We start from the raw sequence: 25,349 nt of genomic DNA on the forward strand, positions 1-25,349 counted from the left end.
TGAATCATTTTGACACAAAGATTCAACTTCAACGCTAGTTCCGGTGTGTTTGAGTGGCAGCTGATTGCGCCAATGGCATAAAAGTATGAAGCAAGAATAATGGCCATTGGCCACCAGGTCTCCATCCAGCCATCAGAGTCTCCTGGAGTCCAAGCCGAATATATGGCACTGGTACGGGGGTGTAACATCGGCATTTCACCGGAGTACGGTGCCCTGCTGCTTAATGTGATTCAACACGGCGAACTTCACCCGCTGCCCTGACATGACGGTTGGCAATCGGTTCCAACCGGAGTGTCCGCAACGCGCCGGTACAAGAGTGGTCGGCGAGTGGCCCATCACTAGCCTGCCCAGTACGAGAGTGGACTACCGGCGAGTCGCCGGCGTCCACGCCTGGAGCCCCATCTCTTCAACTTTGAATGAGTGTCGTGTCATTCGCGGACCGTCCACTCGACAGCCGGCCTCCACACCTGGGGGGGTGATATCGGGGGCCGACCAGTGTGCCGCGACAGGGCAACGTGCCGTTGCGGGTACTCCGGTGAAATGCCGGTTACACCCCCGTACCAGTGCCCTATATTCGGCTTGGACTCCAGGAGACTCCGATGGCTGGATGGAGACCTGGTGGCCGGAGGCAGGGCCCGCAGATGGTGGGGATTTGCACCTCGCCAGCGGGGGCGTGGGGAACAGGTGCCAGGGCGAGCCACTCCGGCCGAGCCGGCGACGTACACCAGGCAGGCGTCCACCAAATCCAGTGATCGCGGGAGCAGAAAGAGGCCAGGCACTGCTCCGCTTCTCCTCCGGTGTGCCACGAATGTTCGAGCAAAAAAGAGCTTGAATCTCGCCAGCTGACCGCCACGTTTTCCCCGTCGGCGGCGTCGGCATGTAGACCAAAGGAGGGGAGCGGAAGTACAGCAAAGGTGGACAGGTAGCGAGTCCGGCTGTTGGAATGGCCGATACGTCTTAAAACATTTGTGGTCGCCCTTCACCAAATCCTTGGCAGCAGGGCGAAGATCTAACAGCGTTTGGCGATCATAAATAAAAACCGAACTGACGGTCGAGATTAAAAAAGACAAAAACACAAACAGTGGGAGACGGCAAGCCACGTCAACATACACCGGCGCCATCTTTCGCTATCTAATCAATGTGTTTGTGACAACCTTTTTTTTTTTTGCTGTTCCAGAAAACATGCAGATTTGAACCAATCAGAGCTGTCTCTGCTGATCACATGTCAGTATGTCAGCCAATTGAACGGATAAATGAGTCCAAGGCGTTTTGCTTTGCTGCGTGCATTCGCACATTGACGTGACTCATCGTCAGACTCTGATAACTGCAGCAGCTGGGGAAACCTCCATGCAGTCCGCGGAATAAAATAAAAAATATCGGTGGAAATGGATTACGCTACACAAGCACTTTATTTTTTATGCTAGTTGTTTACACTTGTGTATTTAAATCTGATGTTGGTAGATTGTTTTCTTCTTGGACATGAAATACATGTGTGGCAGTTTAGCATTTTTTTTTTTTTAACATAGTGCTTTGACAGTTGCCGTCATATTTTTGGAATCAAAGCACCGTGTACCAGAACTGCGTTCTGGCCCTGAATATTACACCGGAACTGTGTTCCTGACCGTTCTGGCCCACTTTCACTCCTGCTTGTATGTTAATTTTATTGCTGACTGCGTTTCGGGGTCATCAACATGTTTTGCAAACCCCCCGCCACAAAAGTAGAGTCAAACTATGGAAAATGTATCGCAATTCTGCCAACCCAAGCTGTTTAAAAAATCTGTTTAAAATTTAAGAAATCCAAAGCTATTTCAAAATACACGATCCATTGACTTGAATGTCATGGAATGACCCCGATGCATGATGGCCGACAAATGATGACGTCTCTTCCTCTAGGCTAACAGCACATCAGACATCTTGTCCTAAATATGTGATCTCTGCAGTTTTTGTGTGTCGCTGACCACGTGATGACGCTCACGTGATCACTGCACCGCTTCACCAGCCTGTCCTCAAAACAACCTACACTACACTTAAACGCACCGCGAAGGACAACATGGACATGCTGTGAGTTGGTGCTTATACTGTATTCGAGTTTATTCAGTGCTTTTAATTTTGAAATTGTCGAGCTGACGCTCGTGACCCGAACACTCGCATTAAAGTTCAACCTTGTTTCGAAGCACAATTTCATATGACCTACTTCCTCGTACGAGTTCTAGTCGCTGGCTAATTCACCAAGTAAACTGCTGTAAACGTTTATAAAATGGCAAGTGTATGTGTTTTGGCGGTGGTCTCACAATTAATAAATATATTACATTTGTGAGAGGGGTTACTTGCATTTGCTAACGCAGTTAAAATCTCATTTTAACTGACTAAATTGTACGCTGTTGCAGTCAAATTTCGTGATAGTCGTAGTGCTGCAATGATTAATCGATTAACTTGAGTAATTCGATCAGAAAAGAAGCTTCTAATCAATTTTTGTTGCTTCGAGTATTCGTTTAATTATGGTGGTTGTAATAGTTTTTGAAAGTGTTTACATTTAGTTTTCTTGATTTAAGTGGATACACTGCCTTCCAGTGGCAACCGTACTTATGACATAATTCAGTTAACGTGGCTGAATCCAGCTCCCTGTTAAGACCAACATATGCTAATGTGTGTGCTTTTTTATGCATTTGTACTTTAGTTTATTGGTATACTTAGCTGTTTTTTGTGGGAATATGTGCTTGAACGATTTGTAGAATGTTGTTTAAACAAAACAAAAAAAAAAGCATTTTATAGCATTTAGGCTAGCGGACTTTTGCTGTGCAAGTTAGTTAATTGTTCTTTTGTTGTACTTAGATCATTATTTTTTGATTACCATTTGAGGCTAAGCTCAAGTATTTTTGTTTTTAAATCAAAGTGCAGTTCTGCTTGGTTTGAAGAAACTATCGTAAATTTCATTTTGTGTTCGCATTTAATGCTCTTTTGAAAGTGCAATCTTAGCAAGCCTTTGTTTTACACCTCCTAAAATTCTGAAACGCATTAAACGTTACTAATCCTGTTACCCGATTATTCGGAAAAATTAATCGATAGCTGCAGCCCTAGATAATAGTTTACATTATTAGGGCTGTCAAACGATTAAAATTTTTAATCGAGTTAATTACAGCTTAAAAATTAATGAATCGCAATTCAACCATCTATAAAATATGCCATATTTTTCGTAAATTATTGTTGGAATGGAAAGATAAGACACAAGATGGATATATACAATCAACATACGGTACATAATTACTGTATTTGTTTATTATAACAATACATCAACAAGATGGCATTAACATTATTAACATTCTGTTAAAGCGATCCATGGATAGAAAGAATTGTAGTTTTTAAAAGATAAATATTAGTACAAGTTATAAAAATTTTATATTAAAACCCCTCTTAATGTTTTCGTTTTAATAAAATTTGTATAATTTTCCATCAAAAAATAAACTAGTTGCCCGCCATTGTAGATGTCAATAATTACACAATGCTCATGGGTGCTTAAGCCCATAAAATCAGTTGCACCCAAGCGCCAGCAGAGGGCGACAAAACTCCCAAAAACACAAGTAACAAGTGGGCATTGTACTGTGCTGTCATTTTAATCTGTTTGAGCGGGGCATGTGCGTTAATTGTGTCAAATATTTTAACGTGATTAATTTAAAAAATTAATTGCCGCCCATTAACGCGATAATTTTGACAGCCCTAGTTATAACAATATATTACAAACATTATTGCTTGTCCAAAAGTAGGACAGAGTCCATTAAATATGATAAGATAAAATGGAGTTCAGGAGACATCATACAAAATTCATTGTGTAAGCGTGTCATTTAAGAAGTGCAACTGATTCTGCACGTATACAGTTAAAATTTGAAGTGTATGTCTCTGGCGACTGGTCCATAGATGCTTTGCTAGTAAAATCTCAAAAGCAATTCTAAAAACCAATGCCGCTTGATGCTAAATTGGAGTAATGTGGTGCAGCCATGCTTTGTTTTGTTTTTTGTTCTTTTAAAGATATTTTCCAGGAGTGTTGATTTTATCATTTCTACAACATTATAATTCCGATCTCTCCCATTAGGTTAGCTGTGGTCATCCCCTTGTTATTCAGCCCATTGGTGTGGAGTGGATACCTGGAGTATGACCAAAATGTTCTGTGAGTAATCCACTTTTTTAATCATCAATCTTTTTGTGTATCCACAATATATTTTAAAGAGCATACGACAGGAGAAAAAAAGTCTTAAATAGCATTATTATGTGAATTAGAATCATATTTTGAGACGATTCGACTATATACAACAATTTAGCAAAGCGCAGATGACGAGAAATTAGTCTTTTAATCTGCCGGTTAGCCACGCCGACCATTATAGGGCTCAAGCGTCCCCAACAGGTGGATGACGTCAGCGGGAGACTGGGCTCATCGGTTTTACTATACAGCCCATTGAGGGCGAATTATTCATAACGAGGAAAATGTGACAAAGAGATCTGCAAAATGTCATTGTTTCTGTCTCTTTACTTCAATATTTTTACAGGATATTCTTTTTATCCAAGTATTTTCCCCAACTGCTAAATAAATGGCATGGTCATGACGAATAACAGTCTTGTTCTAAATGGAATATGAAATAATAAAAATTCACTTATTCAGGACGACATGGCAAAATTACTCCATAATGGTCAAAACTGTCCACTTCACCTTTACTGTTGCACCTCCCGAACGATATTTTATGACACCTAAATCGGACATATGTCATTTCCCTACCCTGGCTTCAGAGAATGTAAACAAACCAAGAGGCGTGACATGCTAACCCGAACCGAGTGATGTTTCAAAGTCTTCAGAGCGGAAAATGACACATAACTAGCCCGGATTATTTGACATGACGACTGGGTTGTCGATTGTCTTTGCGTATCGGCAAACCGCCCGGCGGAGAGCAATTTACAGCTCGTTCCCCGGAGGAGGGAAGCTGCAGTTGTTGTGCAGCTAACGTGCAGCTAATGTGCATGAGGAGAGCTTTTTACATGCCTATTAATGATCAAACGTAAGTAGTCCTTTATTTAAAGAAAGTTTGTAGTGTTTGCTTTGTAATCGCTGTATTCGTATTTGACATAATACAAAACAAGATGTTTACTCACTTCCTCGTAAGTCCAATGGTCCCACAGTTAGACATGTGCCGGTTACCGGTTTCACAGTTTACCGTGGTGTGAAAACGTCGCGGTTTCAAGACCACTAAAATTTTCCGTCAGACCGTAGTACGGTATTCGCCATTTTTCATGTGTCAAAAATGCAGCCAGAAGTGGTGTGGTGCGGAAGCGCTCACCCCCTCCCGTTTGTTGCTGTGTGTGAAAGTGACTATCGGCCAAACAGCCTGCAAACCCTAAACAAATACTCCAAACATACGGCGTTCTTTTCTTCAATTTATTGAGCTCTCAAATCGTGGTAAGTGGAATATACAAAATGAATACATTTAAAACGTACAATTGTATTTTTCCATGTGTGAGTAGCTAAACAGATTAGCACTATGAAAAAGTTCGCCAAAAACAAAACACATATTTTCCTTTGAAATTCGATATACAAACTAACTAAAAGCTTATAAAAGACGAATGTTAGCCTAGGCTTAGCTGGGAGAGCAACTTCGTCGAGTGTTACAGCCGCAGAGTGAGAAAACAAGCTTGATTCACTTGAATGAAGGGGGAAAAAAGGCATAGCATCAAAGATCGTTAAATGAGGAAAGATGATCTTGCCCTAAGCACAAATCCCCGTTCGCTGGATCAAGGAGAGGTCTCACTCCCAATGATATTTTTTTTTAGATGAAACCTTTCCACAACAATATTTACATTTTAACTAACTTATACATTTTTAACTAACTTATTAACTTTTGAATTCTTTGTTCTTTCTAACACAAAGGCATGACATCATGTAGACTAGAGTTGACACAGTGGCTGAAAATGGCGAAACTTCACTTGAGCTTTTCAATCCTCAAAAAAAATTATGCAGAATAAATTTTTTAAAATTTTAATCAGAAGAGTTTTTACTTTTTTTTAATAGAAATTGTTTTCTTCTTGCTCTAAACTTGAGCAACTTGAGCTGTGGCTGTGGGTATAGTCTACGTTATATTTTAATTTTATTTAAAATATTTGTTTTTTTTTTATTGATCATTTATTTATTTGAACAATAAATTCATATTCCAATTTGCAACTACGTTCTGAAAAAAAAAATCCTGTTCAATGGAAAAAAGTAAAAAAAAAAATTTTTTTTTTAACTCATACATCTCAAAATAACACATTTTGGAGCTATAATTGCAATACCGTGATACCGTGAAACCGCTGTATTTTTGCTCACGGTTATCGTTCCGTCAAAATCTCATACCGGCACATGCCTACCCACAGTAAATATCCGCGGTGAATGGGAACCTTTTGAATCTCTAAAAAGGCGCATACGCCTCTCCCTCATACAGAATGATTTTTCTGCAGCCGTTTGGCTGGCGTGATGCGAAAAATAAACATATTAATCTGCAAAATCAGCTGAATCCTTCGTCCTCATACACAGCAGTACGCTGTATAGTGAAGAGGACGTCTTCTACCGTACACGTCACAGCGCCCTCCGCCTCAATGCAAGACCGAAGCTGGAAGTCACTTATTTTCATGGCGCGGGATTAAAAAAAACTAAATAAATATAGCGATCACTTCTACACACATCCAAGCGGTCCATATCATTCAGGAGCATAAAATACCGCGTGTATTATGAAATAAACATGCTTTTTCGTGTCACATGCACTTTAAGGGCTTACAGTATGTTCTGTTCCCCTCAGGGTGCCCAAGGACTGGACTCGCATTGGAAGGCTCAGGCCAACTGAGGAGCTGGAGCTTACTTTTGCACTCGTGCAGCAGAATGTGGACCTGCTGGAGGAGATGCTGAAAGCGGTGTCTGACCCTGACTCGCCTCAGTACGGTAGGACAACAAAGCTAAAATATTTAGCGTACTTTTCCTGATAAGATCCAGACAGTATTTGTTCACGAACAACACTATTTCCTGTGTGGATTGCTCTCTCATTGCCCGTGTTCAAACACAGCTTTTGCAATGTGGGAAGTGTCACGTCTCTTTCAATTCCTCTTTCAGTTCTACCACCATTCAAGTCAGTTAGTTTACATTAAGGATGACCTGACCTGATCCGACCTGATTTGATCATGTCATTTTTCAGAGGATCGGAATCGGGTGAAACGGTAACCCTAGACCGGAAGATAGTCCAGTGTGTGTGTGTGTGTGTGTGTGTGGGGGGGGGGGGTGTCAAATGTAATTTTTTTTACAGGCCCCCACCACACAATCGTCCAAGCTGAGGGTAGGGCTGGCAGAGATATTTTCACACTCAAAACACTATAATAGAGCACTACACATCATCTTACTTTTCTGTTTGACCTTCCCATCACTTAACCACGCCCACTTTACACCGCACCCCCTACAGGCCCGGGTGCGATCGCATCCCCCTAAGTTCCGCCCCTGACGTGATCGGATCAGGAACATCCATAGTTCATAGTAGGAATTGTCCTCGTTCAGTTTAATTGCCGGCCCAGTTAAGATTCTAAAGCAGGGGTCCTCATCTGCCGGGCTGCAGACCGGTACCGGTCCGGTACTGCAGGAGATTGTCCTAAACCATGTCTCCATGCCTAAATAATAATAATAATACATTTTATTTCTAGAGCACTTTTCAAACACACAAAGACGCTTCACAAGAGGCATGGAATTACAGTACGATAAAAAGGTATTAAAAGGATTTAAAAAATTAAAAGCACAATAAAAAGAGGTAAAAATATGACAGCCAGGGGTTATGGTGGGTAAGAAAGAGTGAACAGGTTTGTTTTCAGTCGAGATTTGAAAAGTGATAGAGTAGATATGCTGCGGAGATCAGGGGGTAGGGAGTTCCAGAGCTGGGGGGCGCAATGACTAAAAGCTCTGGAACCAAAGGTGGAGAGGCGGACACGGGGGACGGAGAGGGGGGGAATAGTGGTAGGGCGAAGTGAACGGGTTGGATTGTTTAGATGGAGAAATGCACTGAGTTGCCGCCATGTGATTGGCTGATTAGAAATTAAGTGTTAACGAGCAGTTGGACATGTGTACCTAATAATGTGGCCGGTGAGTGTATATATATATATATATATGTGTGTGTGTGTGTGTGTGTGTGTGTGTGTGTGTGTGTGTGTGTGTAATTATTAGGGCTGTCAAACGATTAAAATTTTTAATCGAGTTAATTACAGCTTAAAAATTAATTAATCGTAATTAATCGCAATTCAATCCATCTATAAAATATGCCACATTTTTCTGTAAATTATTGTTGGAATGGAAAGATAAGACGCAAGATGGATATATACATTCAACATACTGTACATAAGTAATGTATTTGTTTATTATAACAATAAATCAACAAGATGGCATTAACATTAACATTCTGTTAAAGCGATCCATGGATAGAAAGACTTGTAGTTCTTAAAAGATAAATGCTAGTACAAGTTATAGAAATTTTATATTAAAACCCCTCTTAATGTTTTCGTTTTAATAAAATTTGTAAAAATTTCAACCAAAAAATAAACCAGTAGCCCGCCATTGTTAATGTCAATAATTACTTACACAATGCTCATGGGTGCTGAAGCATATAAAATCAGTCACACCCAAGCGCCAGGAGAGGGTGGCAAAACTCCATCAAACACAATTAACAAGTGGGCATTTCACTGTACTGTCATTTAAATCTGTCTGAGCGGGGCATGTGCGTTATATGCGTCAAATATTTTAACGTGATTAATTAAAAAAGAAAAATTACCGTTAACGCAATAATTTTGACAGCTCTAGTATATGTGTATATATATATATATATGTATGTGTGTGTGTATTTATGTATATATGTATATATATATGTATATATGTATATGTATATACAATGTGTATATATATATATACAGTACTGTGCAAAGGTTTTAGGCAGGACACCTGCCTAAAACTTTTGCACAGTACTGTATATTTTTATCATATTATGTATATACAGGACATACTGTATGTATATATTTTCCCCAAGTGGAAGCTTCCATGATCCTAATAAATTTAATAATTAAAAAAAAATATATACAGGTTTTAGGCAGGTGTCCTGCCTAAAACTTTTGCACAGTACTGTATGTATATATATATGAACTTCCGGAATCGATATTGGATCAGGATCGCAATATTTGGCCTTGATATTACTTTGTATCAGATCGAATCCAAAATCACTGGTATCGCCCATCCCTTGCAGGAAGAAGAAGGCATAGTTTATCTCTTTTATGCCCTATATTCTGCTTGTTTCCTTAAACTATGGTATAAGTGCTGTTTAAATTATATTGAGTGTGTTAGAGTAATACAAACAGTCAAACAGTAAATACGAGAAACAATACTATTCCCTGATTGATTACATTAAGTGTGTTAGAGTAATGCAAACAGTTAGCCATTGCCTACGAGAAAAAGTACTATCTCCTTCACGCATACCAACATTTATTTTTTAAGAAGTAGGAGTCTTTCTGTCCTTGTTTCCCTTTAATTGAACAACCCTGTGTTCGTCCACAGGTAAATACCTTCAACTTGACGAAGTGGCCTCCCTTGTGCATCCATCTGACGTGTCCCAAAAGGTGGTGCGCGGCTGGCTGCGGAGTCACGGTGTCACAAACTGCTCCACTGTTTACACACAGGACTTCTTACAGTGCACTTTGACTGCAAAGTAGGCATATTTTATGAAGCAACTCTTCTTTAAACTCCTCTTGCTTAACGCAATTCATTGTAACATGATTTTTTTCCTTCTCTGATGGCTTGCGCGGAAGGGTTGCGGAGACTCTACTCCCAGGTAGCAGATTCCAGCGTTATGTCAGAGACGGTCAGTCCATCGTGAGGTCCTCAGCTCCTTACTCTGTTCGTGATGATGTTGCCCAACACCTTGATTTTGGTAAGGCTCATTTGTTTAACTCTCGAGTGGCTAGCTCTTGTCGTGAGTTGTTGTTGAAGTTGATCTACTTTGACAACAGTTGGAGGGCTTCATCGCTTCCCTCCTGGAGGACACAAACCAAGCACGGCCTCATCAGACTTGAAGAAAAGGCAGCGGGACAATGGGTTTCACTTAGGAGTGACTCCTTCCGTGTTGAGGGCCCGTTACAATATGACGGCAGCGGACGTGGGATCGGCTCAGAACAACAGCCAGGCTGTAGCTCAGGTGCAACTCTTTCTCTCTCAGAAATGTTAGTATGCTAAAAAGTAGGTAGATATTTAAAATAGGGCTGTCAAACGATAGAAATTTGTAATCGAGTTAATAACAGCTTAAAAATTATTTAATCGTAATTAATCGCAATTCAAACCATCTCTAAAATATGCCATATTTTTCTGTAAAGTTTTGTTTGAATGGAAAAATAAGACATAAGACGGATATATACATTCAACATACTGTACATAAGTACTGTATTTCTTTATTATAATAACATTATTAACATTGTTTCTGTTAAAGGGATCCACGGATAGAAAGACTTGTAGTTCTTAAAAGATAAATGTTAGTACAAGTTATACTATTTTTATATAAAACCCCTCATGTTTTCGTTTTAATGAAATTTGTAAAAATTTTCAATCAAAAGACAAACTAGTAAACGGTTCCATGCTGTTCTTCCACAGTGTCTTTAACTACGTAAGGTAGTGATTGAAATACACCACAAGGTGTCAATGGCGAGTTTTAAATTACTTAGAAATCAAGCCAATGAGAGTGTTTTGTCCCTCGACGGAAGCCGTAGTTTCCTGTTTTACTGCGGGTTCATTGTACCTTACGTTCATTTGAGTGCTGGCTTCACAACGTACGAGACCTCTGATAGTTTGTATATTGTGACTAAATATTGCCATCCAGTGTATTTGTTGACCTAAATGAAAAGTTTGAATAGAGTTTGACTAAAATCTCAGTAAGTTTTATGTGTATTTTTCATAGCTATTTTGAATGGGAATGCCAGTTCTCTTTGCACTGTTGTCTAACTGTGTAAGAACATGGCCTCATTTATCTAGATTGAAGCGCTTTTCTTTTTGTGAACATTTTTTTTTTTTTTTTTTGAGCGATAGGAATATTATTTTTGTTGTGCTTTCACTAAGTGATACTTATGTTTGTTGTGAAAGAGTTGCCAAAGCTTATGCCAATAAATGACGCGCTCCAATGAACGCTTGTGTCCACTCGCCTTTTGTAATATTCTGATATAGAATTATCCAAGGCACCCTGAAGTGCACGCGGCGCCAATGTTCTTTACTCAATTGATGCAGGAGTTTCGGTCTGCCGAGAGCCGTAAGCTGTGTTAATGTTGAAGCTGAATGTGCTAACAAAGAAACAAAGTGCCAGCACGTCGCGTGTGGTATACCTTTGTTAAGAAAAAGCACAAAACAAGACACCTTTCTCTGCCTCTTAGCTCTCAATGAGCATAAAACGGCGTCATTGTAATCTGTTTGAGGCAATGCATTAGCGGGTCATTCCACACATGCGTTAAATGTAGGGCTGTCAAACAATTACAATTTTTAATCTAGTTAATTACAGCTTAAAAATTAATTAATCGTAATTAATCGCAATTCAAACCATCTATAAAATATGCCATATTTTTCTGTAAAGTATCGTTGGAATGGAATGATAAAACACAAGATGGATATATACATTCAACATACGGTACATAAGGACTGTATTTGTTTATTATAACAATAAATCAACAAGATGGCATTAACATTATTAACATTCTGTTAAAGCGATCCATGGATAGAAAGACTTGTAGTTCTTAAAAGAAAAATGTTAGTACAAGTTATAGAAATTTTATATTAAAACCCCTCTTAATGTTTTCGTTTTAATAACATTTGTAAAATTTTCAGTCAAAAATAAACTAGTAGCCCGCCATTGTTGATGTTAATAATTACTTACACAATGCTCATGGGTGCTGAAGCCTATAAAATCAGTCGCACCCAAGCGCCAGCAGAGGGCGGCAAAACTCCATAAAACACAATTAACAAGTAAGCGTTTCACTGTACCGTTATTTAAATCTGTTTGAGCGGGACCTCTACGTTAATTTCGTCAAATATTTTAATGTGATTAATTAAAATAATTAACTAACGCCCGTTAACGCGATAATTTTGACAGCCCTAGTTAAATGCGTCAAATATTTTAACGCGATTCATTAAAAAAAAAAAAATACCGCCCGTTAACGCGATAAATTTGACAGCACTAATTTAAAACCAATGTCATTTTATTACAATTATAGGTTCTGGCATGGCAGTTTGTTCCTTCATTACCTCTTCGGTGTTGCTTTTTTATTTTTACATCCTCACCGAAAAACTACTTTTCTGCCGACCTTCCCTATTTTCATATCTTCTTCCTTATTCTGTCGGACATTTTTTTATTGATTCATCTTTATATCCATGCTTGCGTAACGCTTTCATGCACAATTTGACCAATGCACAAATTAAATGCTACAATATGTGCCCATCTGGAGATGTTCATTCGAAATTGTTCGTTCTTGTTTCTGTTGCAGTTCTTGGAGCAGTACTATAGCCCTTCGGATCTGGCGGAGTTCATGAGCATTTATGGCGGAAGCTTCCAGCATCTGTCCAAGGTGGACCGTGTCGTGGGGACACAGGGCACTGGAAAGGCTGGTTTAGAGGCCAGTCTGGATGTGGAGTACATCATGAGCACGGGAGCCAACATCTCTACGTGGTTCTTTTCCAATCCAGGTTTGTAACCCAATTCTGAGGAGTCGCATTTAGTTGGATATCATATGACAGTTATAGCGTTGGTAAAAAAAAATCTGCACCTAACTATATGTTAACGATCTATAGGGAGGCTGCAGCAAATTAGGAAAATATCATTGAATGTGGTCCACACAAGAAGCCTAAATTTAGCCTACATTCTGTTGCACTTCTCATTTTTAACACTAGGTGGAGTCAGTCACTTAAACTGTGTCTCTCCATTACTCCCAATTGGCAGGGAAATTCAATTTTGAACTCCAAGGCAAGTGTCAACTCAACAGCTCGATGAGAAATGAATCAGACCCCAACCATGGATTTCGAAGGCTTTATAAACAAGAGCTATCGGGTACAAAATGATGTGACTCAGCCAGGAGCTGTGATCACCCAGAAGTACAAAGAAGTACAATAGAGGCTGGATATTTATACTGTTGAAAGGGCGGTGCCGAAGCCCACCGTGAAACGAAACTCATCATCTCACAAACCTGGGTATTTTTCCATACAAAAACATCTTTGAGCTGAGACCTTGAGCACTGGTCCCGGCTGGTAGAGAGTGAGTCAGATCTGATAAGGGGGTCCACAGACACCCATTGTATTCATTCAGGGCATATTGGAAAACACAGGAACATAACAGTCCATATTTGGGCATATTGTGATACAGTCTACTATAGACCCTACTCACCTACGTCACAAAATGGGCGTGTCGCTGTTTCCGGCCGCCATATTGTACCTATTTTTTAGACCTATTCTCATTGTTTTCAATTAGTCGAGCAAGTTATAGAGCAATTCATGGAAGCCCCGGTGTTATCTGACGCTGTAAACTCATTGGATGCATTGCATAAAAGGCGTTACGTGGAAAAGCTTCAGTTTATCCATTCGCCAGATCCGTATTTGATGCCTAAATCGATGTTTTTCGACCCGCTGGCTTCCTGGTCTTTGCCTGACATCTGCTATCCTGATATTTACAACTATCTTGTCCACACAAAATCAGCCTATTGTCACGAAAGTTTGAAAAACTTTAAGAGCTTGGAGGCTTATAAATGCTACGTTGCTGGTTGGGTGAAACAGGTCCTCGTACACGAAAATTCGGCAGGAATCTTGTGCTCGGAAGGTGAGTTACGAAATTTTCAATTCAAAATGTTTTGTTCTTGCTAACATCCACTGTCAAGTGTAATGTATTTCATGTCATTTGTCAATGGAGCTAGGGCTTTTAATGTTTATATGGTTTAGCGATAGCACTCTCACTACATACATACGTGTATGTTGTCGGCGATTAGCTGAGCAATGATCTTAATTGTGGTTGTCAGCCCAAAACCCTCTAAATATATATTAAATGCATCTTACCAGATATAAAATGACTACTACATAATCTGTGGTAGTCGTTTGGAGCCCAGTTTTCTCGTCGAATTGCAGCAGTCAATCTCGGTCTCCTCTTCGGGTCTCTCGGAATACGGTAAAACTTCAAGTCTCTCCGTCTATCTTCTCTGTTTTTGCAACCGACCGCCACACACGACTTCACCATTTTGATTATTAATGTTAACGAGCAGAAAAACACGCCATAATAGGAGGAATTTACGAAGCGCTAATGCATTAACATGACGAGTATACGGACAACATGGCGCGGGGGCGTGGCTGTGACGTCACGTGAGTAGGGTCTATAGTCAAGGCTATGGGAAGGCACACTCAAACAGATTAATATAACAATGATGCTCTATGCTACAATATCATGCAAGCATAACAAAAGCATAAAAAATATAATGTATAATGGTTGTGTTTTAAGCATGAATAAAATTCTCTCACACCAATCAAACTAGAATTTCAGTATTTTGTTTTATATAAATAAAAAATAATACAAATTGATAAATTGCGATATCTGGTTGTGATTTTGTTGACTTTTTTGCAGTTGCTGTTGAGTTTTTCTTGTTCTGCAACACCCTGACTCGGTTGCGAGTCAATCGCAGGGCACAAGGAGACGAACAACCATTCGCATACCTAAGGACAATTTAGAGTGTTCGACTAGCCTACTATGCATGTTTGGGGGATGTGGGGGGGGGGGGGGGGGCGGAGATATGAAATACTCTCGATGATTATCGTTTTATATTTCAGCCCCAATAATCGGCCTGTGCGATTGTTCTATTGTGTTCCAGGCCGTCACGAATCACAGGAGCCGTTCCTCCAATGGTTGGTTTTGCTAAGCAACATGTCTGACCTGCCTTATGTGCACACCATCAGCTACGGAGATGATGAGGACAGTCTGTCCACCGCCTACATGCAGCGCATCAACACGGAGTTCATGAAGGCCGGCGTCAGAGGCCTCTCTTTACTTTTTGCTTCTGGTTAGTACTATAAAGGAACGGTACCGCAAAATATTTGGCTGAATGAATGATAAGATTACGAAGGTATATTCATTACTTTTGCTAAGCAAAGCTCCCCACAGTCTTTTCGTTTGTTTTTTAGCCCACTTGTCTAGGCCCACACCATCTAAGCCCCTAAATTTTCATGATTTTGCCCCCCTCCCAAAAAAAAGTCTCATTCATTTACAATGGGAAAAACTAGGACTGTTTCGAACGTATATTTTTGCACCCGAGTCAGTCACCTGATTTTGAGAATCTGCCAATACCGAGTCCTGATCCAACACTGGGAAAAAAAAGTTTCCAAACATGTGACTGTCCCACCGTGCCACCTTCGTAATGTGAATTATTTTGAAACAAGAATAACTTAGAAAAATGCTTGTCTCTATTACATGCGTCATTGAGTGAGTCCACTCAAATCCACTCACGCTGCTGAGAACAGGCTCTCACTTACACAATAAGTTGCCACAGCACACCTCCGTTAATGTTTAACACCCTAAACCAGGGGTCCCCAATCTACGGCCCGTCTCCACATTTGGTCCGGCCCCCTGAACAATATATATATATCTTTTTCCCAATAGTGTTATTTATTTCATGGCTTTTTTCTGTGAAGAAGCCAGAGAGGGTTATTTGGTTATTATCTATTTAATTAATAGTGTTATTATTATATTATTATTAGGGCTGTCAAACGATTAAAATTTTTAATCGAGTTAATTACAGCTTAAAAATTAATTAATCGTAATGACTCGAAATTCAAACCATCTATAAAATATGCCATACTTTTCTGTAAATTATTGTTGGAAAGGAAAAATAAGACAAGATGGATGCATACATTCAACATACGGTACATAAGTACGGTATTCGTTTATTATAACAATAAATCAGCAAGATGGCATTAACATTATTAACATTCTCTTAAAGCGATCCATGGATAGAAAGACTTGTAGTTTTTAAAAGATAAATGTTAGTACAAGTTATAGAAATTTTATATTAAAACCCCTCCTAATGTTTTCGTTTTAATAAAATTTGTAAAATTTCGAATCAAAAAATAAACTAGTAGCCTGCTGTTGTTGATGTCAATAATTACTTACACAATGTTCATGGGTGCTGAAGCCTATAAAATCAGTCGCACCCAAGTGCCAGCAGAGGGCGGCAAAACTCCATAAAACACAATTAACAAGTGGGCATTTCACTGTACTGTCATTTAAATCTGTCTGAGCGGGGCATGTGCGTTAATTGCGTCAAATATTTTAACGTGATTAATTTAAAAAATTAATTACCGCCCGTTAATGTGATAATTTTGACAGCTCTAATTATTATATTATATTATATTAAATTATATTATATTTTATTGTGTTGTGTTATGTTATTATCATTTTGATTTAATTTTGTTCCGTGAAGAATCCAGAAAGGGTTATTTGAGTGTGGCTTTCTGAAAAACAATAACTTTTTACATTTAGGCACTCCTGCAATCGTCACACTTTTTCTGTTACAAACTGACCCGGCCCCTCATCAGAGAAGGGAAAAGTTATGTGGCCCTCACAGGAAAAAGTTTGGGGACCCCTGCCCTAAACGATGATTGACACATTTGGGCTTTTGATCGTAGAGCTACCAAGCATCTCTGGCAAGATCAAAGCTACAAACCTGTCAATCATCGTTAACTTTAAGTACCAAACAAGCTGACCAGTTTAGCTGCACTGCTAATCAGGAGGAGAGTGGGAGGCTGTGGCGCGAACATGAAGCAGAAAAACATAAATATTAGGGCACTCAAACGATTGAAACTTTTAATTGACTTAATCACAGCTTAATAATTAATTAATCGTAATTTATTGCAATTCAAAACATCTCTAAAATATGCCATATTTTTCTGTAAAGTAGTGTTGGAATGGAAAGATGAGACACAAGACCGACATAAACATTCAATATACTATACATAAGTACTGTATTTGTTTATTATAACAATAAATCCACAAGCTGGCATTAACATTATTAACATTCTTTCTGTTTAAGGTTATCTACAGATAGAAAGACTTGTACTTCTTAAAAGATAAATTTAAGTACAAGTTATAGTAATTTTATATTAAAACCCCTCTTAATGTTTTTGTTTTAATAAAATTTGTAAAATTTTCAATCAAAAAATGAATGAATGAATGAATTTATTGTCATTGTCATCATCATCAGAATCATTGACAGTTTCAGAGTGTGGATATAAATTAATAGCTCGCCATTGTTGACGTAGCTGAGCAGTGACGTCACATGGGCTCCTTGCCGTTCTTCCACAGTGTCTTTAACTATGTAAGATTGTGATTGAAATACACCACAAGGTGTCAATGGCGAGTTTTAAATTAATTAGAGATCTAGCCAAGGCAAAGTCTGAGTAAGTTTTATGTGTATTTTGCATAGCTAATTTTATTGGGAATGCCAGTCCTCTTTGCATTGAGCGCTTTTCTTTTTGTGAACATTATTTTTTTTGAGTGGTAGGAATAATATTTTTGTTGTGCTTTCACTAAATGATACTGTAGTGACTTAACTGTTCCGCCAAAATGCATGATTGGAAGTTGGGCAACTATGACTGTCAGAGGTGGCTGCAAATGGTATACAGTATGTTCTGCTTTGTGTTCAATTAGGCGTGTTAAGAAAAATATCGTCTTCTGTTCTGCCCAAATGCATGATGGGAAGTTGGGCAACCATGACTGTTAGTAGTGGCTGCCAAAGGTTAAGCCAATAAAAGGCGCGGTCCAACTAGCATTTCTCTGCCTTTTTGTCTCAATATGCTAAAACGGCGTCATTGTAAACTATTTGAGGCAACGCATGAACGGGTCATTCCATGCATGCGTTAATTGTCAAATATTTTAACGTGATTGATCAAAAAATTAATAACCGCTCGTTAACGCAATAAATTTGACAGCCCTAATATATTTTTTAAATTAAAAACCCGATCCTTTTCACCTGTTCTTGATTCTTTTTTAAAAAATTGGGCTTTCACCCCAATTTCGAATCGCGTGATTGGATCGGGAGAGCCCTAGCAAAAACATCAAATTTTCAAAATTTGACTTATCCTACAGTTTTTGTCAATCAGACGAAAAATGGCGCACAAAAAATATGAGCTAGTTTTTGGTAAAAACGTACCATTCTGCCAATATTGGACAAAAAAATTTCCATATATTTTCAGATGGCCCAATTCAATTCCAGTGCCTCCATTACTTCCAATACCAAATTTGACCCCCTCAAAAATCCAAATATATAGATACATTTGACAAAAAACATCCCCAAATTGTCCCAAAATCAATAGGAAGGGATCAAAAAATGCCCCAAATTAACAGTGACTGACTCTGAATGTACCGGAAGTGACGAGGGAATGCCCCAAAATCAGGGCTGTCAAAATTATTGCGTTAACGGGCAGCAATTAATTTTTTAAATTAATCACATTAAGATATTTGATGCAATTAACGCACATGCCCCGCTCAAACAGATTAAAATGACAGCACAGTGCAATGCCAACTTGTTACTTGTGTTTTTGAAGTTTTTCACCCTCTGCTGGCGCTTGGGTGCGACTGATTTTATGGGCTTAAGCACCCATGAGCATTGTGTAATTATTGACATCAACAATGGCGGGCTGCTAGTTTATTTTTTGATTGCAAATGTTACAAATTGTATTAAAACGAAAACATTAAGAGGGGTTTTAATATAGAATTTCTATAACATGTACTAACATTTATCTTTTAAGTACTACAAGTCTTTCTATCCATGGATCGCTTAAAAAGAATGTTAATAATGTTAATGCCATCTTGTTGATTTATTGTTATAATCAACAAATACAGTACTTATGTACCGTATGTTGAATGTATATATCCATCTTGTGTCTTATCTTTCCATTCCAACAATAATTTACAGAAAAATATGGCATATTTTATAGATGGTTTGAATTGCGATTAATTAATTTTTAAGCTGTAATTAACTCGATTAAAAATTTTAATCGTTTGACAGCCTTACCCAAAATAATTGTGAAGTGTCCCATAATCAACAGAAAGTGACATGGATATTTCTATAAGTCTAGAATATGTCCCTTATGTTGTGTACAGGTGACAGTGGTGCCAGCTGCCTGCACATGGCTGGAGAAAAGAATTCCTTCAGACCCAGTTTTCCTGCCTCAAGGTAATAACATTGAGCCCTGCAACATAACTCACAAGTCTAAAAATGTATTTAAATACACAAAAACAAATGTTCATGTTTCCAGCCCTTATGTGACCACAGTCGGTGGAACCTCATTCAAGAATCCATTTAAGGTAACTTACGAAGTTGCAGATTACATAAGCGGAGGAGGCTTTAGTAACGTTTTCAAGATGCCCGATTACCAGGTAAGAATACGACGTGAACGCTGTCTTTGCAGCTGATTCGGTGCGAAGCATCCCAGAAAACTGCGGTGCGTTCGGTCCCGTAGGTCAGTGCTGTTGCTAGTTACCTGAAGAGTGTCGCGGCAACACTCCCACCTAAGTCGTACTTCAACGTCAGCGGGAGGGCGTATCCTGACATGGCGGCGCTGTCGGATAATTACTGGGTGATCATCAACAGAGTACCCGTGCCTTGGGTGTCTGGGACATCGGTACAAACTTTCAGATTATTAGCAGTCTTTGAAATCAAAAATTTTGATGCCCAGCCAGTAATTTGTACTCTGCATTTTTTGTCATTACAGGCGTCGACCCCGGTGGTCGGTGGGATGTTCTCTCTCATCAATGACAAACGTCTGATGAAGGGCCTTCCTGTACTGGGCTTCCTCAACCCTCGCCTGTACAAGCTCAAGGGACAGGCCCTGTTTGATGTCAGTCAATATTCCATTCCTACAAGCTCTATTCTCATAGGTTTAAACTCGGTCATAGTGATGAAAATCTGGCTAGGTTCATACTCGTCTGCGTTATTTTATTTTGACTAAATTCTTGTGATTTTGTCCAAAGTATGGCTTTTCCTTTGAATTGTGATAACTAAGTCATTTATGAATATTTTTTCACTTTCAACCACTCAAAAATTTTCATTTGCATCAGACCTATCTACACATACATAGTAGGGCTGTCAAACGATTAAAAATTTTAATCGAGTTAATTACAGCTTAAAAATTAATTAATCGCAATTCAAACTATCTATGAAATATGCCATATTTTTCTGTAAACTATTGTTGGAATGGAAAGATAAGACACAAGATGGCTATATACATTCAACATAGGGTACATAAGTACTGTATTATTATAACAATCAACAAGATGGCATTAACATGAACATTCTCTTAAAGCGATCCATGGATAGAAAAACTTGTAGTTCTTAAAAGATAAATGTTAGTACAAGTTATAGAAATTTTATATTAAAACCCCTCTTCATGTTTTCGTTGTATTAAAATTTGAAAAATGTTCAATCAAAAAATAAACTAAAAGCTCGCCATTGTTGATGTCAATAATTACACCTCTTACTCATGGTGCTGAAAGCTATAAAATCAGTTGGACCCAAGCGCCAGCAGAGGGCACCAAACACCAAAAAACAAGTAACAAGCAGACATTACACTCTGCTGTCATTTTAATCTGTTTGAGTGGGGCATGTGCGTTAATTGCGTCAAATATTTTAACGTGATTAATTTTTTAAAAAATACCGCCCGTTAACGCGATAATTTTGACCGCCCTAATATATGTATTAGGGCTGTCAAATGATTAAAAATTTTAATCGAGTTAATTATAGCTTAAAAATTAATTAATCGCAATTAATCGCAATTCAAATCATCTATAAAATATGCCATATTTATTTTGTAAATTATTGTTGGAATGGAAAGATAAGACACAAGACGGATATAAATACATTCAACATACGGTACATAAGTACTGTATTTGTTTATTATAACAATAAATCAACAAGATTGCATTAACATTGAAATTCTGTGAAAGCGATCCATGGATAGAAAGACTTGTAGTTCTTAAAAGATAAATATTAGTGGTAGTTATAGAAATTTTATATTAAAACCCCTCTTAATGTTTTCGTTTTAATAAAATTTGTAAAATTTTCAATCAAAAAATAAACTAGTAGCCCGCCATTGTTGATGTCAATAATTACGCAATGCTCATGGGTGCTGAAGCCCATAAAATTAGTCGCACCCAAGCGCCAGCAGAGGGCGACAAAACTCCCAAAAACACAAGTAACAAGTGGATATTGCACTGTGCTGTCCTTTTAGTATGTTTGAGCGGGGCATGTGCATTAATTGCGTCAAATATTTTAACGTGATTAATTTAAAAAAATAATTATTATATAATAAATTATAATTTTGACAGCCCTAATATATAGTTTAAATTTTTTTAATGCCCCTATGGACATTAATAGCAGTACTATCCTAATAGCAAAACTATGCTGTATATATATATATATATATATATATAAAATAAAAGTCTAATTCGAATATTTCATATGACATAGTTAGAAGACCAAATAAGTCCATAAGTCATAACAACAGAATTTCTTTGCAAGCAAATTCATGTATTGGCCTTTGGCGCCCCCTAGTGACTTTTGGGTGTTAAGACTCTCAACACAAAAATTCCTCTATTTCCATGTTTTTGACTCGCCAAAGAAGCGATTGCATTAATAATCACGGAAAATGCATTATAACCAGTGTTGTTAATTTTACTTTAAAATAGTAATTAATTACAGTTACAAATTACTTCTCCCAAAAAGTAATTGCGTTAGTAACTCAGTTACCTGAATGTAAGAGTAATTAGTTACTTGGCAAAGTAACTAGTAGGCCTGAACGATATTGGAAAAAACTATTGTTGCGATTTTTTTTAGGTGTGCAATATATTGCGATATTATATTGCGATAGTAAAAAAAAAAAAATAATAATAATAATTTTAAAGAAATATTCACTAGATGACTTGAATAGCTGTTTGGAAATACTTTGCATGACACACCGTGACCACAGTGTATTCATATAATACGGTTTCATTTGTGAATGATTAAGATTTCTGTATTATTATGAAGGGATGTCTGCACAAAATAGATACTTTCTTGAACACAATATTTGACACTTCAACAGCAGCAAATACATTAAATGACAAATAAAAGAGCAGGTGCATTCGTCCCCTGAGTTTTTGACAAAATATAACAATAAATAACAACTTCGGTAAAATAACAACAAAGTTGTAAACATATTTGAACAAAAATATTAAATATGAAAAATAAGAGTTGTTCACAAACTATAACAATAAATAAGAACCTCAGTAAAACAATAAAGTTGTCAACATATTTGAACTTAAATATTAAATCTGTCAAATAAAAGTGCAAGTGCATTAGTCCCCTGAGTTGTTTACACAAAATATAACAATATAGAACTGCAAAACTGCAACAAAGTTGTAAAAATATTTAAAAAATATTAAGTATCAAAACTTTATGTGCAGCTGTACTATAGTTATTTGAAAAATACGATTTACAGTTAATTTAAATATAAAAGAAACAGAAACTCAATTGAACTTGTAAATAATTGAACTGAATAACAGCAAATAACTGATGAATAACAGAACCATTTTAACTCCCAAATTTATGTATTTGTCTGCATATCGTCCACCTTCCTTGCTCAGCAATTCTCAACTGGGTCTCATAGGTTTTTGGCCAAGACTACTAGTTTATTCACCATTGCAGGCTTGAGACAACAACATTGGCACGTAACAATGTTCCCACCTGTACTAAAAAGCCTCTGATGGGAAGCTCGTAGCAGGAATGCATAGATACCTGCGTTTTAAATGGTCCCACATGTTCGACGGATTACTTCTTGTTGAGGCAACCATGGCGAGGCACTGTCAACAGGGCTGTTTTTTGTTCCTTATATTCTTGTCGATAGCCAAAATACTTCCAAAACTCCTTTTGGAGACAGTCTTCCCTATTCAACGTGCTGCTTGATTGCTTGCTTTCACTTTGAAAACGGCCCCTCCTCCCTCCGCTCTGCTGTTCGGCCCCTCCTCCCTCCACTCCGCTCTAGCAGGGGAGGGGGAGGAGCCGATGACTGCGAGCTGGAGAGAATGAGAGACTGTGCACTCTCTTTCTCGCTCCTTGCTCAAAACAAACGTTTGTGGATTTAAAAAAATGAAATGAAAAAACTATCGCACGTCCTTGCGATGGGACTATTGCGCATGCGCACATCGCGATGGCGATGTTTAAACGATATATCGTTCAGGCCTAGTAACTAGTGATATTTTTTTTTTTTCTCAAAAAAAAAACAAACAAAAAAAAAAAAACAGGTCACACAATGTGAAGTTTAAAGGATTTGGGGGACAATTGGCCCTACCCCAATTCTTTACCCTCCACTTAACTAGACACAAGGGTATTGCGATAACTAGCTAGTAACCTTTGCTATGTGTGGAAGTCATTTAAAGTTGTGAATCAACCGTTAAAGTTGTTAAAATTGCTCCCGTTATTGCATTAGTTCCCTTCTGTCTACTTTAAACATGTGTAAGTTTTAAAACTGTTTCATCATTTAAAGATAGATTTAAGTTAAGATTTTGCCGATTTAGAAGCATTTTAGATTTAAAAAAAAAAAAAAAAAAAAAAATAGGTTCGCTAGGAAGGATCTCTACATCAGGGCCTTCCTGAGAGGTCTACTGCTTTAAGATGGCGGCTGTTTACTAACGCATGTAGTCCTTAAAACATGTTGGCAATGCAGCTGTGTCAGTTTTGCATCTAGTTCTATAATATGATATCTACCGTGTCATGTGGGCGTAGTTTGTCGGTTATGGCTACAGCCAGGTATTATTGGAGCCACCTAGCATCGCGGTTGCAACGGCGTCTTCCCCACTGCTGCTCTGCTCTCGTCCCCGTGAGTCCGTTTCTCTCAGACTTTTTTTATTCAACCAACTTAGTAACGCATAGTAACGCACGCCTTTCCCGCCTCAGTAAAAGTAATTAGATTACTCATTGCTGAAAAAAATAACGCCGTTAGTAACGCCGTTATATTGTAACGCCGTTATTAACAACACTGATTATAACACATCAGGTTTACAGCTTATCAAAAACTATGATTTATAATGGAAGTCAATGAGCCAGAACATGGCATTATTACAAGAATTTAGTTCAAATCTCCCCAACCTGTTTGCAATAAGTTAGAAATTGAGGCATGGTCCCATTTTGATCTTTACATGTTTTTACTATCCTCGGCAAATATTAGCTCCTTAGTGTAATTTTTCCAAATCTTTTTCTTTGATGAAACACAAAAAAAAAAAACTAAAAAAAAAAAAAAAAAAAAAGCCAGAAAATGGACAAATAACACCAACGGGTTAATGCACAATTCTGATTTTTTGTCATGTTTTTTTGGCGTGCCCATTCAGACTGCCTTTGTCCATTGAGCCTGCTCAAGTATTACGCATGCGTACTAATTTGCAGTCCGAGACGCGTTGAGCAAACTGACCCACATACGCGGAAGCATCAAAATAAATACAGTCATGTGAAAAAATTAGGACACCTTATGGAAGCCCCCTACACATCTTCAGTAATGGTAATGATGTTGCAACATGGGGAAAAGTAAGTTAGATTACCCACCACTCAAAAAAATGACGCCGTCAGAAATGCTGTTGTACTCTAACAGCGTTATTTAAAAAAAACCAAAAAAACTGATCGTTATTAGAATACATTAACATTGAAAACTTCAGTATATTTGTCCAATTACCGTATTGGCCCGAATAGAAAATTGTGTTTTTTTGCATTGAAATAAGACCTAAAAAGTGGGGGTGTCTTATATTCGTGCTCTAGACGTCATACCCATTCACAACGCCAGATGGCGCCAGATATCATTGAAGCAACAATGTCATGTCAGATCTCAGCTACTCTCAAGTTTAACCAGTTTAGATCATTTTATTGCAATGTTTTTCCTTATTTAGATTTGTTTTAAGACTGCAGTTAGTTAGACTTCACTTTGATGGTTAATGCAGTTATTGGAATTTTGTTGTTTTATCATAATAGATTGGTTTATTTACATTTCAAAAACCAAAAGCCATTCATTTACCAATGTGATTTCACTTTAGTTTACATATTGAAATGTTCAGATATTAAGATTTGAATGAGGCAAAATAACATGCTTTTTCTCTTAAATATATTGTTATTATCATTTGTTTCAGATGTACTGTAATTATTTTCTGTATAAAAATTAATTTGGTGTTCAAAAAGTCTTTTTTCAAACTTGAGTCTTGAAAAAGAGGGGGTCGGCTTATAATCAGGGCCGTCTTGAAAAC

General features: G+C 38.0%; 1 protein-coding gene across 1 annotated transcript in view; it reads left to right on the forward strand.

Moving 5' to 3' along the window:
* The first annotated feature begins 1,959 nt into the window (after nucleotides 1–1,959).
* The window catches only part of tpp1 (tripeptidyl peptidase I), a 30,601-nt gene continuing 7,211 nt past the window's right edge, over nucleotides 1,960–25,349 (forward strand). The window contains exons 1-12 of the mRNA XM_057859314.1: nucleotides 1,960–2,061; nucleotides 4,088–4,162; nucleotides 6,813–6,952; nucleotides 9,587–9,737; nucleotides 9,838–9,959; nucleotides 10,039–10,223; nucleotides 12,547–12,745; nucleotides 14,905–15,093; nucleotides 19,191–19,263; nucleotides 19,346–19,466; nucleotides 19,550–19,711; nucleotides 19,802–19,927. Of these exons, the coding sequence (XP_057715297.1) occupies nucleotides 2,051–2,061; nucleotides 4,088–4,162; nucleotides 6,813–6,952; nucleotides 9,587–9,737; nucleotides 9,838–9,959; nucleotides 10,039–10,223; nucleotides 12,547–12,745; nucleotides 14,905–15,093; nucleotides 19,191–19,263; nucleotides 19,346–19,466; nucleotides 19,550–19,711; nucleotides 19,802–19,927 (1,554 nt within the window). The 5' untranslated portion in view covers nucleotides 1,960–2,050. The remainder of the gene's footprint in view (nucleotides 2,062–4,087; nucleotides 4,163–6,812; nucleotides 6,953–9,586; nucleotides 9,738–9,837; nucleotides 9,960–10,038; nucleotides 10,224–12,546; nucleotides 12,746–14,904; nucleotides 15,094–19,190; nucleotides 19,264–19,345; nucleotides 19,467–19,549; nucleotides 19,712–19,801; nucleotides 19,928–25,349) is intronic.

The sequence above is a fragment of the Corythoichthys intestinalis genome, chromosome 15, assembly GCF_030265065.1.
Source record: "Corythoichthys intestinalis isolate RoL2023-P3 chromosome 15, ASM3026506v1, whole genome shotgun sequence".
In the NCBI taxonomy this organism is placed as follows: domain Eukaryota; kingdom Metazoa; phylum Chordata; class Actinopteri; order Syngnathiformes; family Syngnathidae; genus Corythoichthys; species Corythoichthys intestinalis.